We start from the raw sequence: 17,629 nt of genomic DNA, 5'->3' as shown, positions 1-17,629 counted from the left end.
GCCTCTCTCTGAGCCCCGTCTACCGTGGAGCATCTGAGCCCGGAGGAGGCCTTTTGTATAGCTTCCGTGTCCCGTCTCGCCCCATCGTTCTGAGGGTTAGGTGCTGTTTCTACTCTCATTGTGTAGATGAGAAACTGGGGTGCACAGAGCCAGGACTGCGCCAGAGCCCATGGCGGAAGGGCAGGAAGGCCACACACACGGAGGGTCCCACCTCCCAGCTGCCACCCTGCTCGCAGTCACAGGGGAGCTGTCCCTGGCTCCATCCCTCCACGGCTTAGACACTGGTAGCCTGGATTTTAAAGCATGTTTTGCCGTGAAGGATGTTATTGGAGCAGCTGGCAAAATTGGAATAATATCTGCCACATGATGTTACTGTATCGGGGTCAGTTTTTTTAACCATCTATATTTGTACTGTGGTTAGGTATGAGAGCGACCTTGCTTTTGTTAAATACACTCTAACTGGTTCAGAGCAGTGAGCGTGCCTGTATGTGTGTGCGCCTCTGTGTGTGTGCCTGTGTGTGTGTGTGTGTGTGTGTGCCTGGGCGTGTGCCTGCCCATGTGTGGGCGTGTGTGTGTGCCTGTGTGTGTGCCTATGTGTGTGTGTGTGTGCCTGCCGGTGCGAGGATGATAAAGTACTTATGGCAGAATGTCAGCCCTTGGGGAATCTGAGTGAAGGTGGACGGGAATTCCTTGTTCTATTTTTGCAGCTGTTTTGAAGTTTGAAATTTAAAATGAAGTACCCTCAAAAGTTACACAGCGCCAGGCATGGTGGCTCACACCTGTAATCCAGTGCTTTGGGAGGCCAAGGTGGGAGGAGTTTGAGGCTAGCCTGGGAAGCAAGACCCCCATCTCTATTTTTTTAAAAAGCTATATGGTGCATTACTGTAAAATACACTGCAGATATATTGTTGTTATTATTATTATTTTGAGACGGGGTCTCACTCTCTCACCCAGGCTGCAGGGCAGTGGCGTGAACTCGGCTCACTGCAGCCTTGATATCCCAGGGCTTGCGCAATCCTCCCACCTCAGCTCCCAAGTAGTCGGGACCACAGATGCCACCACACCTGGCTAATTAAAACAAAATTTTTTTTGTAGAGACGAGGTCTTTTTTGGCCAGGCTGGTGTCTAATTTCTGACCTCAAGTGATCTGCTCGCCTCTACTTCCCAAAATGCTGTGACTATAGGCGTGAGCCACCACCTGGCCTTTACATTCTTTTAAAAAGGAAAGCCCGCCTTTCCCAGACCTCCCCTGTCCTCCAAATCCTGTGTGTCCTTCCCTACCCTGGGGCCTCGGGGGTCTTCTGCTCACACCCGCTGCGGGCATCTCCTCGAGTGTTTCTCTGAAGCGGATGGGGAGCGCTGGCTGTGTGTCCTGAAGCTGCCCTGCTCAGGCCTCTTGATCTGGTAGTGGGGAGATGCTGGAAAGAAGCAGCCCTGTCTCCTGGGTCTGTGGGGGAATGATGGACAGACTAGCCGGACAGGAAAAGGGGGGCCGTGAGGAAGTTGATTCCCAACTGAAAGGAGGAAAAAGTAAACTCTTGCTTTAAAATACAACGAAGGCGGCCGGGCGCAGTGGCTCACGCCTGTAATCCCAGCACTTTGGGAGGCCGAGACGGGCGGATCACGAGGTCAGGAGATCGAGACCATCCTGGCTAACACGGTGAAACCCCGTCTCTACTAAAAAATACAAAAAACTAGCCGGGCGAGGTGGCGGGCGCCTATAGTCCCAGCTACTCGGGAGGCTGAGGCAGGAGAATGGCGTGAACCCGGGAGGCGGAGCTTGCAGTGAGCCGAGATCCGGCCACTGCACTCCAGCCTGGGTGACAGAGCGAGACTCCGTCTCAAAAAAAAAAAAAAAAAAAAATACAACAAAGGCTGGGCCTGGTGGCTCACACCTGTAATCCTAACACTTTGGGAGGCTGAGGCGGGCGGATCACCTGAGATCAGGAGTTGGAGACCAGCCTGGCCAACATGATAAAACCTCATCCCGGCCGGGCGCGGTGGCTCAAGCCTGTAATCCCAGCACTTTGGGAGGCCGAGACGGGCGGATCACGAGGTCAGGAGATCGAGACCATCCTGGCTAACACGGTGAAACCCCGTCTCTACTAAAAAAATACAAAAAACTAGCTGGGCGAGGTGGCGGGCGCCTGTAGTCCCAGCTACTCGGGAGGCTGAGGCAGGAGAATGGCGTAAACCCAGGAGGCGGAGCTTGCAATGAGCTGAGATCCGGCCATTGCACTCCAGCCTGGGCGACAGAGCGAGACTCCGTCTCAAAAAAAAAAAAAAAAAAAAAAAACCTCATCCCTACTAAGAATACAAAAATTAGCCAGGCGCGGTGGCGGGCACCTGTAGTCTCAGCTACTTGGGAGACTGAGGCAGGAGAATCGCTTGAACCCGGGAAGCAGAGGTTGCAGTGAGCTGAGATCGTGCCATTGCACTCCAGTCTAGGCGACAGAGTGAGAGTTCGTCTCAAAAAAATAAAAAAATAAAATACAACAGAGCTAGCACACGCCCTTTCCCTTCACAAAGAAATGTTTTAGCAGTGACCTTTCAACCCCCATGCCTCACCGTCCTCTCCGTCGCAGCGCACGTACCGGGTGCCGAAGGAAGTCCGTGTGGAACCTCAGAAGTTCGCTGAGGAGCTCATCCACCGCCTGGAGGCCGTGCAGCGCACACGGGAGGCCGAGGAGAAGCTGGAGGAGCGGCTGAAGCGCGTGCGCATGGTGAGTGGGCCTCGGTGGTGTCCTGCTGTTCTCTTACAGCTAGGATGTCCTGATGATCAGGACAGCTTTGGCCCCGATTCCTTGCGGGGATGCCCAGGGCTGGCCGAGGCCTGCTGACCCATGAGGCCTCCCTGCTGAATCCCCCATGCCCCTTTCTCCGCAGCCAAGCCCCAGCTCAGGATGGGATGTCCAGCGGCCCCATCCCACCCTCAGAGGCCCAGAGACACACCTTGGTCACCCGCATTGAAGGGGCTGGGGGTGACACAGCTGCCTGCTGTACCTGGTCCTTCGTGGGTAGCAGGGCCACAAGCTGAGGCTGCAGCAGGTGATCTCAACTTCTTCACCCCATGAGGCCGGCAAGTGGGATGAGCATGTGCAGAGCAGGAAGGGCTAGTGGCATGCAGGAGTTTTCTTCTACGTGCACTCAGGGGCTGCGATGCCTGAGAAGTTCCACCACCTCCTGGTCACTCTTGGTTCCTTGAGGGCCATGGTGCGCGAGCCTCTAGGCACTTGTGTTGTAGGACTCTTTGCTGAGTTCAGCTAAAGACAGGTCCCTTTCACATGGCCACGAAAAATTAGGTTCACAGACAATTTGAAGGGTGAGAAGGACAGAGTTTATTGGGTGAAAAGGTAAAAAGGGAAACAGGCAGGCACGGTGGCTCACACCTGTAATCCCAACACTCTGGGAGGCTGAGGCAGGCGGATCACCCGAGGTCAGGAGTTCCAGACCAGCCTGGCCAACATGGCGAAACACCATCTCTAATGAAAAATACAAAAATTGGCCGGGCGCGGTGGCTCAAGCCTGTAATCCCAGCACTTTGGGAGGCCAAGGCGGGTAGATCACGAGGTCAGGAGATCGAGACCATCCTGGCTAACATGGTGAAACCCCCTCTCTACTAAAAATACAAAAAACTAGCCGGGCGTGGTGGCGGGCGCCTGTAGTCCCAGGTACTCGGAGGCTGAGGCGGGAGAATGGCGTGAACCCGGGAGGTAGAGCTTGCAGTGAGCCGAGATCGCGCCACTGCACTCCAGCCTGGGCGACAGAGCGAGACTCCGTCTCAAAAAAAAAAAAAAGAAAAACACAAAAATTAGCCGGGTGTGGCGGCAGGCGTCTGTAACCTCAACTACTCAGGAGGCTGAGGCTGGAGAATCGCTTGAACCTGGGAGGTGGAGGCTTCACTGTGCCGAGATTGAGCCACTGTACTCCAGCCTGGGTGACAAGTGAAACTCTACCTCAAAAAAAAAACTTCCCACAAAGCCAGAGTTCTGCTAGTATGCTTCCTGCCTGGCAAATTGAATCCCAGGTTCCACCCAGGAAGAGGCGGGGCCAGGCTCCTCCCCACTGCAAATGGCGCAGACTTCTGTGGCTCCACCCCATTGTGCGCTCCTCGCAGTGCGCGGGCCGCCTGGAGTTTCTCTGGAGACCCCTTCCTACCTGGATGTCTCACTTGCAGAGCTGCCCTTGTGGGCTGGGCAGGCAGTGCACACCAGTGACCCCAACACTGCGGGGGGCTGAGGCGAGTGAAACACTTGAGCCCAGCAGTTGGAACCCAGCCTGGGCAACGTGGCAAATTCCTGTCTCTAGAAAAAATTTCAAAATTAGCCGGGCACAGTAGCACACACCTGTGGTCCCAGGTATTCAGGAAGCTGAGGTGGGAGGATCACTTGAGCTCGGGAGGTCAAGGCTACAGTGAGCCGAGACTGTGCCACTGAACTGCAGCCTGGGTGACAGAGCAACCTGCCTCAAAAAAAAAAAGCCGTTGCTTTTCTCTTAGCCAGATTAATTCCTATGGGAGGTAAATGGGCACCATCAAGTGGGGGGGGGGGGTCCTTCATTCTTTCAATATTCGTGAATATGAATACTTAGAAAACGTATACGCTTCTGAGCATTTCCATTCACCTGATCCGTGATGTAAAATGCAGACCCTCAGCTCTCCTCAGACCACAGGAGACCCCTTGGTGCACCCACTCTTTCACCCACAACCCGGGTGAGCTGTGCCCTGAAGCCTGGAGATGCCACCATGAGGGTGGATGCAGGGTGCAGCTGGTAACCGAGCTTGGAAACCAAGCGCCGGGCACTGTGTTGAGATGGTGGGAAGACCTTACACAGCTCAATGAGTAGCTGAGATTCATGTCGGGGACCAGGTGTGGTCGCTGCAGGTGGTGGAGCTCTCCATGAAGGGGTTTGTGTGAAAATGTCTCACACACACACATCAATTTTTTATCCTTGGTGAATTGTTCTGCCACCATGTGGAGCTGCATCCTCTCGTCTCCCCTGGCCCTGGGTCTGAGGGTCACTCTCATCTGGGTAGGGCACAGGTGTGGGTGGTGCCAGCTCCAGGGCTCTGCAGGTGCCGAGTTCACCTTCTCCACAGTCCCCCAAAGAAAGGACTCAGGGAATTTGTCCTCCAAGATCCTGAATCTAGCCAGGGCTGGCAGGACCAGCATCAGTGCCACGTGGTTCCTGTGGCGGTGAGTGAGGCCTCACCTTGCAGACCTGGTGGTCACTGGAGCAGCTCCCTTGCTTCCTGGGGTGGCCCTGGGGAGGCTGGCTGTGCGCACGTGAGGTCAGCGGCGTTGGGGCCTGCCTGGGGGCCTTACTGGGCTGTTGTCTGAAAACCAAACATTGGGAACAGAGTTGCCACGAATACGGAAACGTCGGCAGGCCACACCCGGGTCCACGGGCTGTGACGTCAGCATCATCATTTGGGTGGCAGGTGAAGGTTACCAGCCCTTAAACAAACATCTCACAAAAGAAACGTAGGAAAGGAAAGCCTTTGCTGTTGTGCTGCCGTGTTGGCCTCTGTAATTTTCTGCTGATCTTTGTGCCTGGACCCATTCGCAGTGTGTGCTTCTGGTAGGGCAGGTTCACATTTTGAGTGAGACTTATTTTAAAAAAAATTTTTGTAGAGATGGAATCTTGCTATATTGCCGACACTGGTCTTGAACTCCTGGGCTCAAGTGATCCTCCTACCTCAGCCTCCCTAAGCACTGGGATTTCAGGCATGAGCCACTGCGCCCAGTCTTGGGCAGGACATGTTAAAGGCAGGTGTAGCCACAGGTGCTGAGTGTGTGGCTTTCACCTCTGACTGTCAAGGCTTCCCCACCCCATGGAGTCCTGGCTCTGTCCCAGCAACAGGGAGCACGGCAGAGTCCTGGCTCTGTCCAGCACCACCAGGGCCCGGGAGTGGTGGTCCTTCCCTAAAAGGAATAACTCCAGATTTTTGTTTTTCTTTGTTTTGTTTTTTCGAGACGGAGTCTTGCTCTGTCACCCAGGCTGGAGTACAGTGGCGCGATCTCGACTCACTGCAAGCTCCGCCTCTCGGCCTCTTGGGTTCACGCCATTCTCCTGCCTCAGCCTCCCAAGTAGCTGGGACTACAGGCGCCCACCACCGCGCCCAGCTAATTTTTTTGTGTTTTTAGTAGAGACGGGGTTTCACTGTGTTAGCCAGGATGGTCTCGATCTCCTGACCTCGTGATCTGCCCGCCTCGGCCTCCCAAAGTGCTGGGATTACAGGCGTGTACTCCAGATTCTTTTTTTTTTTTTTTTTTTTTTTTTGACGGAGTCTTGCACTGTTGCCCAGGCTGGAGTGCAGTGGCGCGCTGTCGGCTCACTGCAAGCTCTGCCTCCCGTGTTCATACCATTCTCCTGCCTCAGACTTCCTATAGCTGGGACTGCAGGCACTTGCCACCATGCCTGGCTAATTTTTTGTATTTTTAGTAGAGACGGGGTTTCACAGTGTTAGCCATGATGGTCTCGATCTCCTGACCTCATGATCCGCCCGCCTTGGCCTCCAAAAGTGCTGCGATTACAGGCATGAGCCACTGCGCCCGGCCGAACTCCAGATTTTTTTTTTTTTTTTTTTGAGACGGAGTTTCGCTCTGTTGCCCAGGCTGGAGTGCAGTGGCCGGGTCTCAGCTCACTGCAAGCTCCGCCTCCCGGGTTCACGCCATTCTCCTGCCTCAGCCTCCGGAGTAGCTGGGACTACAGGCGCCCGCCACCTCGCCCGGCTAGTTTTTTGTATTTTTAGTAGAGACGGGGTTTCACCATGTTAGCCAGGATGGTCTCGATCTCCTGACCTTGTGATCCGCCCGTCTCGGCCTCCCAAAGTGCTGGGATTACAGGCATGAGCCACTGCGCCCGGCCGAACTCCAGATTTTTTAAAAACCTATTTTCATCATAAAATTTGGGAAATTAAAGTACAAAGAAGAAAACGAAAACCATTAGCTGAACGGTTAAGTTAATCTGTAACATTTCACAGCCCCATGATGGAATTCCTGCCAATGCAGACCTCGACTGAGGTGGCGAACAGCATCAAAACTTGAAACACTTTTAGTCCCTAGGAAGACCTTTGGTTAAGAATTCTCCCCAGAGCGCCCAGGCCTTTTAGCCCTACAAAAACAAGGAAAGGGAGGCAGCATAGCCACATCCACCAGGGGATGCCCACCACCTGCCTGTCCTCTGGCTCTGCCCCAGCGTCTGTCTATCCTCTGTAGTGCCATATTTCACCCTCAGCCCCGGTGCAGGTGCCCACAGCCAAGCCCACAGCAACTCTGGAGCATGCCTGTTCAGTTGCGTTTGGACACTTTTGCAGGTGTGAGAGTTTGGTGGTAAACGTTGGGGGGTTTGTTTATATTAAAACACAGAGGTAGGCTGTGCACGGTGATTCACATCTGTAATCCCAACACTTGGAAAGGCCAAGATGGGAGGATCACTTGAAGCCAGGAGTTTAAGAGCAGGCTGGACAACATAGTGAGACTCTCCATTTCTACAAAAAAAAAAAAAAGAAAAAGAAAAAAAATTAATGAGGCGTGGTGTCCTATAGTCCCAGCTACTTGGGAGGCTGAAGCAGGAGGATCGCTTGAGCCCTGGAGGTTGAGGCTGCATTGAGCTGTGATCGCACCACCGCGATCAGGTGCAGTGGCCCAAACCTGTAATCCTAGTACTTTGGGAGACCCAGGCGGGTGGATCACCTGAGGTCAGGAGTTCGAGACCAGCCTGGCCAATGTGGTAAAACCCCGTCTCTACTAAAAATACAGAAAGTGTAGCTGGGCATGGTGGTGGGTGCCTGTAATCCCAGCTACCCAGGAGGCTAAGGCAGGAGAATTACTTGAACCTGGGAGGCGGAGACTGCAGTGAGCCAACATGCAGTGAGCCAACATTGCGTCATTGCAGTACAGCCTGGGTCACAAGAGCGAAACTCCGTCTCAAATGAAAATAAATAAATAAATAAAAATAGGCCGGGCGTGGTGGCTGACGCCTGTAATCCTGGCACTTTGGGAGGCCGAGTCAGGCGGATTGCAAGGTCAGGAGATTGAGACCATCCTGGCTAACGTGGTGAAACCCGTCTCTACTAAAAATATAAAATAATTAGCTGGGCATGGTGGCGGGTGCCTGTAGTCCCAGCTACTCAGGAGGCTGTGGCAGGAGAATGGTGTGAACCCAGGAGACGGAGGTTGCGGTGAGCTCACATGGTGCCACTACACTCCAGCCTGGGCGACAGAGTGAGACTCGTCTCAAAAAATAAAATAAAAAATAAAAACAAATAGGCCGGGAGCGGTGGCTCACGCCTGTAATCCCAGCACTTTGGGAGGCCGAGGGCGGTGGATTACCTGAGGTCAGGAGTTGGAGACCAGCCTGGCCTACATGGTGAAACCGCGTCTCTACTAAAAATACAAAAAAATTAGCTGGACATGGTGGCACACTCCTGTAATCCCAGCTACTCAGGAGTCTGAGGCAGGAGGATTGCTTGAGCCCTGGAGGTGGAGGTTGCAGTGAGCCAAGATCGTGCCACTGCACTCCAGCCTGGCTGACAGAGCAAGACTCTGACTCTAAATAAATAAATACATACATACATACGTGGTAGCTTAGTTCCGTCGCTTTCTATTGTATTAATACCAGATTTACTCAACACTTTTAGTTTGTCAATCCAATAAGATGAGAAAATAAATATGAGATGCAACTTGGAATTAAAGCGATCAAATGTTTGCTCTGACAGATAAGCTTCGCCACCTGTTAACTCGGAGAATCAAGTGAAACTCCACTGGCTTAATGTGGAAGTTCGTCAAGAAGCATCACAGCATGTACAAAGCCCAAGAGCCCTTCTGTATAAGGGCAAGGTTCTCCTTAAAATATAAGGGGAGGCCGGGCGCGGTGACTCACGCCTGTAATCCCAACACTTTGGGAGGCCGAGGTGGGTGGATCACGAGGTCAGGAGTTCGAAACCAGCCTGGCCAACATAGTGAAACCCTGTCTCTACTAAAAATACAAAAATTAGCTGGGCGTGGTGGTGCACACCTGTAGTCCCAGCTACTTGGGAGGCTGAGGTAGGAGAATCACTTGAACCTGGGAGGCAGAGGTTGCATTGAGCCAAGATGGCACCATTGCACTCCAGCCTGGGTAACTTATATATGTATAACATATATATACACATATAACGTGTGTATATATATATACACACACACAGGCCAAGGCACGCAATTTGCTTGAGCTCAGGCATTCGAGACCAGCCTGGCCAATATGGTGAGAATCCCATCTGTTCCCAAAATACAAAAAAATTAGCCGGGCATGGTGGCATACGGCTGTGGTCTCCGCTATTCTGGAGGCTGAAGTGGGAGGATCGCTTGAGCCCGGGAGGCGGAGGCTGCAGTGAGCTGTGATCACACCACTGTTCTCCAGCCTGGGCAACAGAGCAAGAACTTGTCTCAAAAAAGGAATAAAACTAAACTAAATCCTTGCAGAGCTCCGCCCACAGCCGACACATACACTGCATTCCTTGAGGCCTTGCTGTCTCCGCTCCTTCTGTCTATGCCCCATCCTGCCTCTCCATCCTCAGGGACAGGACTGGCGGGGAGGGGCTCCCAGCCACCTTGGGCTGGGACGGCATCTCTGGGGGCTGCTGGGCCAGGCCTGATGCTTTCTGTTTTCCCCAAGTGTGCAGCTGGTGCTGAGAGGTGATGGTGCTGCTTGTCCCCACACAGGAGGAGGAAGGTGAGGACGGCGATCCATCCTCAGGGCTCCCAGGGCCGTGTCACAAGCTGCCTCCTGCCCCTGCTTGGCACCACTTCCCACCCCGCTGTGTGGACGTGGGCTGTGCCGGGCTCCGGGATGCACACGAGGAGAACCCCGAGAGCATCCTGGACGAGCACGTACAGCGTGTGCTGAGGACACCTGGCCGCCAGTCACCTGGGCCTGGCCACCGCTCCCCGGACAGTGGGCACATGGCCAAGATGCCGGTGGCACTGGGGAGTGCCGCCTCGGGGCACGGGAAGCATGCGCCCAAGTCAGGGGTGAAGCTGGACGCGGCCGGCCTGCACCACCACCGACACGTCCACCACCACGTCCACCACAGCACAGCCCGACCCAAGGAGCAGGTGGAGGCCGAGGCTGCCCGCAGGGCCCAGAGCAGCTTCGCGTGGGGTCCGGAACCACACAGCCATGGGGCAAAGTCCCGAGGCTACTCAGAGAGTGTGGGCGCTGCCCCCAACGCTAGCGATGGCCTGGCCCACAGGTGAGCAGGTGCCTGTCAGTGAGGAGGGGGCTCGGGGTGAGGCTGTGTCCCTGTTGAAGGCCAGAACCTCCCTGTAAAACTCAGGAAATCCAGGACCACCAGCAACAGGCAGGAGCCCTCTCTGCTGGAGGGAGTGGGCTGGGCCCCGGGTCAGGGGAGTCCACGCCGTGACCTCAGGTGGGAGATGAAGATCAGGGGCCACAGCCCGACCCTGGCTCCCACTGACCCTCAGTCTTCAGGGATGAGCAGTGACCGCCTGTGTGTTTAAAGAGGAAACACCCTGGGCAGCACCAGGACAGCCAGCAGGCAGCTGCTGTGCCGCGGGAGCCTTACAGAGGCCGGGTGGGGGCACAGCCTCAGCCACGGGAGGCCAGGGCGACTCGCCACTCTTGCTGTTGCCTTTGCAGTGGGAAGGCGGGCATGGCGTGCAAAAGAAATGCCAAGAAGGCCGAGTCAGGGAAGAGCGCCAGCGCTGAGATGCCAGGTGCCTCGGAGGATGCAGAGAAGAACCAGAAGATCATGCAGTGGATCATTGAGGGGGAGAAGGAGATCAGCAGGCACCGCAGGACCGGCCACGGGTGAGCACCCCCCACACACAGCCAGCCTCGTGGGGCCTGCTTTGCCGCTTCTGGCCTCCGCACAGTTTCAGTGTGTGCGGCTTCAGTGTGTGCGGCGAGTGTCGCCTCTGATGCCTCACACTTCCCCTCTCACTGGGGCACTCTCCTGGGCATCCTCCAGCAGGCTCCCTGGGCCTGGGAGAGAGGCCTAACGTCTCCAGGAGGAAAATCTCGTGTCCCCAGAGAGAGACTGTCCCTGAAGCCCTGAGCGGGAGGGAAGCCAACGTGGCTGTCACCCCACAGGTAGCACAGATGCTCTCGGGAGGTCATTTCCAGTCTGACCCCCACATGAGAATGACCTAAGTCACCTGGGAAGGCCACCGCTGGCCATCACTCCCAGGGCACCCATGGAGAAGCCTTCTGTGCTCACACCTGGCCATCCTGCTGAGGGCTGGGAAAGGCTCTTGTGTAGCCTGAGCACTACTCTCCTCCCAGCAGGGCAGAGGCCTCGTATAGGTGTGGAGCAAGGCCCTGGCACCACAGGTCCAGCCCCTGCCGCTGCCCGCCGGGCTGGTCTTGGTGTTGCCCCTGCTCGCCTCCTTGGCCTGCACTTGTGCCCAGAACCCAGCAGGAGGGCCAGGGGCCCCACAGAGGTGGTGCCCCCCATTTTCCCGTCGTGGTCAGAGGCAGGTCAGCTGGGAAGTGTCAGCCCTGGTGGGTAGGTGGCCCCAGCTTTCTCGGTCTTAGATCCTCATCTGCCCCCCCACACCCAGACCCTAGCCAGGGTGCACCTCCCTCCACATTACTTGGTGAGAACTTTTGAGGCAGCTGAGCGCCTGGGGCGCGGTGCTTCTGCCTGTGTTGGAAGCCCGTCCCACGAGGCCTTGGGGTCCCCATCGGTGCTGACTGGGATGGGGACGGGCTCGTCGTTTTTCTGGGACTCCTGAGGGAACGGAGGTGCACAGCACCATGCCTGGCTCATTTTTTGTAGAGATAGGGGTCTCAGTGTGTTGCCCAGGTGGGTCTCAAGCGATCCTCCCACCTTGGCCTCCCAAAATGCTGGGATTACAGGCATGAGAGTCACCACTCCTGGCCTTCGAATCTTTTTTTTTTTGAGACGGAGTCTCGCTCTGTCGCCCAGGCTGGAGTGCAGTGGTGCAATCTCAGCTCACTGCAAGCTCTGCCTCCTGGGTTCACGCCATTCTTCTGCTTCAGCCTCCCGAGTAGCTGGGATTACAGGTGCCCACCACACGCCCAGCTAATTTTTTGTATTTTTAGTAGAGACGGGGTTTCACCGTGTTAGCCAGGATGGTCTCGATCTCCTGACCTCATGATCCGCCTGCTTTGGCCTCCCAAAGTGCTGGGATTACAGGCGTGAGACACCGCGCCTGGCGTTTTTTTTTGTTGTTGTTGTTTTTGTTTTTTTGAGACAGAGTCTAGCTCTGCCCCCTGGGCTGGAGTGCAGTGGTGCAGTCTTGGCTAACTGCAGCCTCCCCCTCCCGGGTTCCAGCGATTCTCTTGCCTCAGCCTCCTGAGTAGCTGGGATTACAGGTGTGTGCCACCACGCCCGGCTGATTTTTGTATTTTTAGTAGAGACAGCGGAGGGGGTGACCATGTTAGGCTGATCTCGAACTCCCGACCTCTGGTGATCCACCCGCCTCGGCCTCCCAGAGTGCTGGGATTACAGGCATGAACCACTGCGCCCATCCGAATCCTTTTTTTATATAGCTGTATATACTAAATACTGCATGTCCCATATTTTAGGATAAGTATTAATACGTTCTACTTTGAAACATATTTATAATTTTTATTCATTAAGACTTTTTTTTGTTATTTTTTGAGACAGAGTCTCTCTGTCACCCTGGCTGAAGTGCAATGGTGCAATTACACAGTTCACTGCAGCCTCGGCCCCTAGGATTAGTATATAATTTATATCCCAGTAAAGCTGTTAAATGGATGCAAATGTTAATGGATGCAAAACCCCATCTCTACTAAAAAAAAATACAAAAAGTTAGCCATGTGTGGTGGCGGTTGCCAGTAATCACAGCTACTAGGGAGGCTGAGGCAGTAGAATCGCTTGAACCCGGGAGGCGGAGATTGCAGTGAGCCGAAATCACGCCACCGCACTCCAGCCTGGGCAACAAGAGCAAAACTCCGTCTCAAAAAAAGAAAAAAGTCACCATGAAAGGATTTTTTTTTTTTTTGAGACAGAGTTGCACTGTGTTGCTCAGGCTGTAGTGCAGTGGCACAACCTCGGCTCACTGCAACCTCCGCTTCCTGGGTTCAGGCGATTCTCCTGCTTTAGCCTCTCAAGTAGCTGGGACTACAGCACGTGCACTACCACGCCCGGCTAATTTTTGTATTTTTAGTAGAGATGGGGTTTCACCATGTTGGCTAGGATGTCTCCATCTCTTGACCTTGTGATTCGGCCTCCCAAAGTGCTGGGATTACATGCGTGAGCCACTGCGCTCAGCCTTTTTTGTTTCTTGAGATGGAGTTTTGCTCCTGTTGCTCAGGCTGGAGTACAATAGGCCGGTCTCAACTCACTGCACCCTCCACCTCCCCGGTTCAAACGATTCTCCTGCCTAAGCCTCCCGAGTAGCTGGGATTACAGGCGCCCAACATCATGCCCAGTAAACTTGGTATTTTTGTAGAAACAGGGTTTCACCATGTTGGGCAGGCTGGTCCTGAACTCCTGACCTCAGGTGATCCACCCGCCTCGGCCTCCCAACGTGCTGGGATTACCGTGCCTGGCCAGTTTTTTTGTTTGTTTGTTTGTTTTGTTTTTTTTGTTTTTTTTTGAGATGGAGTCTCACTCTTTCCTAGGCTGGAGTGCAGTGGTGCAATCTCAGCTCACTGCAACCTCTGCCTCCCAGGTTCAAGCAGTTCTCCTGCCTCAGCCTCTCGAGTAACTGGAATTACTGGTATCCACCACCACACCTGGCTAATTTTCTGTATTTTTTGAGTAGAGTCATCGTTTCGCCATGTTGGCTAGGCTCTTCTTGAAGTCCTGACCTTAGGCGATCCGCCCACCTTGGCCTCCCAGAGGATTGGGATTACAGGCAAATCAGGGATGGTTTTTTGTTGTCTTTTTTTTTCTGAGACCGAGCCTCACTCTGTCACCTAGGCCGGAGTGCAGTGGCGTGATCCTGGCTCACTGTAACCTCCAGTTCCCCAGTTCGAGCCATTCTCTGGCCTTAGCCTCCAGAGTAGCAGAGATTACAGGCGCCCGGCTACTTTTGTATATTTAGTAGGGACGGGGTTTCACCATGTTAGGCTGATCTCAAACTCCCGTCCTCTGGTGATCGCCCACCTCAGCCTCCCAAACTGCTGGGATTATAGGCGTGAGGCATTGTGCCCGGCCGGGATGTTTTTATTGTGTGGTCTGAGGAGGACATCCATGTGTCTTGGTGGCCAGGCCCCAGTAGCCCATCCTTTTTTTTTTTTTTTTTTTTTTTTTTTTTTTTTTTTTGAGACACAGTCTCGCTCTGTCGCCCAGGCTGGAGTGCAGTGGCGCAATCTCGGCTCACTGCAAGCTCCGCCTCCTGGGTTCACGCCATTCTCCTGCCTCAGCCTCCTGAGTAGCTAGGACTACAGGCGCCCGCCACCGCGCCCGGCTAATTTTTTGTATTTTTAGTAGAGACGGGGTTTCACTGTGGTCTCGATCTCCTGGCCTTGTGATCCGCCCGCCTCGGCCTCCCAAAGTGCTGGGATTACAGGCTTGAGCCACCGCGCCCGGCCTCCCCAGTAGCCCATCCTATCCTACCCCTGAAGGAGGCTACCCTTGTGAGATGGGTGTAGCCCCACCAGGCCACCTGGCCAGGGTGTTGGCCACAGCCACAGCTTGTTCTCTTGTTCCCCAAGGTCCTCAGGGACAAGGAAGCCACAGCCCCATGAGAACTCCAGACCCTTGTCCCTTGAGCGCCCCGGGGCCGTGCACCCCTGGGCCGGCCCTCAGCTCCGGACCTCCGTGCAGCCCTCCCACCTCTTCATCCAAGACCCCACGATGCCACCCCACCCAGCTCCCAACCCCCTAACCCAGCTGGAGGAGGCGCGCCGACGTCTGGAGGAGGAAGAAAAGAGAGCCAGCCGGGCACCCTCCAAACAGAGGTACGGCTGCATCGTGGGGTGGGGTGGGTCTTGGGAGTTACCACAGCACCATTCCTAGGGCTGAAGCTCCCCAAGGCCTGAGGTCTTCAGGGGAAAAACGGCCCTCTGGTGTCGCCCAGCCATACTGGGCCCTTCCTTCCACTGAGAACCACTGAGGAGCCATGTGGCAGGCGACCCTGCGGTGGACGGAGGGCTGGGGCCGGAGCTTTCACACACCCAAGGCCTCTGTGCTCACTGCTCTTGTGGAGGGGGGTCCTTCCTGAACCTGAGCCGCGTCTGCAGGGCCCCAGTGTGTGGGGAACACTGGTCCCAGCCAGAGGCTGCTGACTGCTGGGCAGCCTGGGCTTTGAGACAGGGGTCCTGGGGCATGGCGGCTGCCTCTTGACAATCGCACCCCACGAGCCCTGAGTGGCTTTACGCGGTTGGAAAACTACGTGGGTCTGCAACCTGTGCAGATGTAGAGTTGTCATCCTGGACGTCCAGCCCCCAGCCCCTCCTCGCTAAGCCTTCCTTGGCCTTCTGGGCCCCAGTAGCCAGACCCTGTTCTCTCCCCAGAGCAGGCTGGCTTCTCCCTGGGCTGCAGCGAGGCCGCCCCTTTGTTCCGGCAGCGTTTTTGCTGCAGGCCAGAACCTGCCTTCTCCACTTTCAGCTTTTTGCTCTTGAGGCCAGTTTTCTCGGCCATCCTGGGTCATTGGAATTCCTCACACATCAGGGTCTCTGTGAGGGTCCTGGGAGCCTGTAGCTCATGCAGGCCCTGGGGCTGTGGTCACAGAGGCCATGGTTGCCTTCAGAGGTCACCAGCTCCTCCTGTCCACCTTGGGTCACCTGGGGCCTGGGGTCCAGGCCCACCTCCTGGGCCTCCAGCTTTGGGGCTGTGCCACTCCAGGGAGGCTGGGGCCAGGGGCCCTATTCTGCCAAACCAGCATCAGGGTTCAGACCCTTCCCAGCCGAAAGCCTGTGTGGTCTCAAGTCATTAAAGTTTCAGCCTAATGACAGCTCTGGGGCCAGAGAGGGTCACAGTTACCTCAAACCCAAAGGGTGATCACTTTATGGCCAAACGTCTGTGACCCTGTGATCTTGTTCAGCCAACAAGGAGCCAGAGCCCCGTGCCATGCAGGAGCCTGGTGTGTGGTGCTCGGAGCTGGGGCGTGTGACCGGGCTGGCAGATGAGCCGGGGGTGGGCATCATGTGCAGCAGGTTCAAGGCCCTGGGCCTGTGTGCTCTCCTGCTGGGGCTTCCTGAGCCCCCTTGTTGGGCTGAGCAGGGGTCTCTCGAGTTGCATCTGCCCTTTCCCCGGGCACCCACAGGCCCTACATGATGGCAGGGGATGCCCGCTGAGCCGTGGAACCATTGCCGCCGTTCTGAGACACGACCTTCCTGCCCCTGTTTGGATGCTGTGGGGAAACCCAGAGTTGCTGGGTTTGTCTGTCCAGGGGACACATGTTTTTGCGAGAAGCTGTGGAGACTTGGAGTGAAGGCCCAGAGGCAGGTCGGGTGCTGGGCCCTGTCGGGCTGTAGAGTAGAAACTACCATCAGGGTCGCCCAGTGCACCCCGGTGGAGGTGTCCACGTGAGAGGAGCTGCCGTGCTGCCCCAGGATGGCCTCAGTTGTGGCGCCGGGGGGCTCTCAGCCTCCCTGAGGTGCAGACAGAGTTGCCACACCCCAGAGCCAGTGTCCACGCCATTGGTGGGGAATTCATGCCAGAGACCCAAGGACAGGCTCTCGGGAGGAGATGGCGTCCCACCAGAGGGGATGAGGTGGTAGGATCCCAGGACCCCAGATCAGAAGCTCCCCAAAGTGCGGTCTGGGGAACAGGGGGGTTGGTACCCAGATCGTGAGTGTGGAGTGTGCTGCAGTGTCTGGCACCACTGAGGCCTAGGAGGGGGTTTGGTGTCTTGTCCACCCTGCAAACTGGAGCCTTCACGGGGCAGGTTGTACAGCCCCTTCATGCTCCGTCTGTCCCTGCGCGGCAGCATTGGTCGAGGCTCCTTCCCCAGGGCTGGTGGCCGCCGGCGCAGCCACCATTGACGCGGGTTGTTCCCTAGGTATGTGCAGGAGGTTATGCGGCGGGGACGCGCCTGCGTCAGGCCAGCGTGCGCGCCAGTGCTGCGCGTGGTACCAGCCGTGTCGGACATGGAGCTCTCCGAGACAGAGTACGTGCGTCCTGAGGGTCCTCCTGGTCCTGCCCACCCAGCCCAGGCGTCTCAAGCCAGGTCCCATGGTAGAGCTGCCGTCCTGGGGCCTGAGCTCAGGTACCACGCTGAGAAGCAGCTGTGGCAGGAGAGGGTCCCACGGCATCAGACTCCAAGCTGCCCAAGAGCCTTCTCCCGTCTCCATCAGAGGAGATGCTGACTGTCCAGCATGACGATAAGTGACCAACAGGCCCGGCTGGAGGCCTGGGCACAGCCAGCCCTGTATCCACACAGGTGTCATGGGAGGCCCCTTGTGGGGCAGAGACCTACCCCTGCCCCTGGCCCCACCCGGCTTGGAACTGGCTGGTCCCCGCAGACCTGGCTTGAGCAGGGTCGGGGCTGCAGGTGTTGAGGTGCGCGAGGTGCGTCAGCTTGCAGTGTGGGTCTCAACTATGTGCGTCTGTCCAGTCCGTGCAGTCCGTGAGTCAGGGCTCTGCTCCCACCTGCAGTGCTGACCACTCCGAGCCCGTGAGAAAGGCTTACTGTGTCCATACCACGTGATCCCACATGGGCTGTGTCAGTGGCGCCTTTGTGTG

General features: G+C 55.9%; 1 protein-coding gene across 24 annotated transcripts in view; it reads left to right on the top strand.

Annotated features, from left to right (window-relative positions):
- The window catches only part of AXIN1 (axin 1), a 76,703-nt gene that overhangs the window by 55,938 nt on the left and 3,136 nt on the right, over positions 1-17,629 (top strand). For 10 of the 24 annotated variants that reach the window (XM_074028340.1, XM_074028339.1, XM_065537522.2 and 7 more), the window contains 4 exons: positions 2,586-2,723; positions 9,705-10,234; positions 10,642-10,812; positions 14,656-14,901. In XM_074028340.1, the coding sequence (XP_073884441.1) occupies positions 2,586-2,723; positions 9,705-10,234; positions 10,642-10,812; positions 14,656-14,901 (1,085 nt within the window). Of the gene's footprint in view, positions 1-2,585; positions 2,724-2,886; positions 3,502-9,657; positions 10,235-10,641; positions 10,813-14,655; positions 14,902-16,946; positions 17,055-17,629 lie in introns of those variants that run through there. The other 14 variants (XM_045382483.3, XM_045382481.3, XM_045382484.3 and 11 more) reach the window with 5 other exon arrangements.

Source organism: Macaca fascicularis, chromosome 20 (assembly GCF_037993035.2).
Source record: "Macaca fascicularis isolate 582-1 chromosome 20, T2T-MFA8v1.1".
Taxonomy (NCBI): domain Eukaryota; kingdom Metazoa; phylum Chordata; class Mammalia; order Primates; family Cercopithecidae; genus Macaca; species Macaca fascicularis.
Note: the sequence above shows the minus strand (reverse complement) of the source record. Positions and strands in the feature narration are given on the sequence as shown.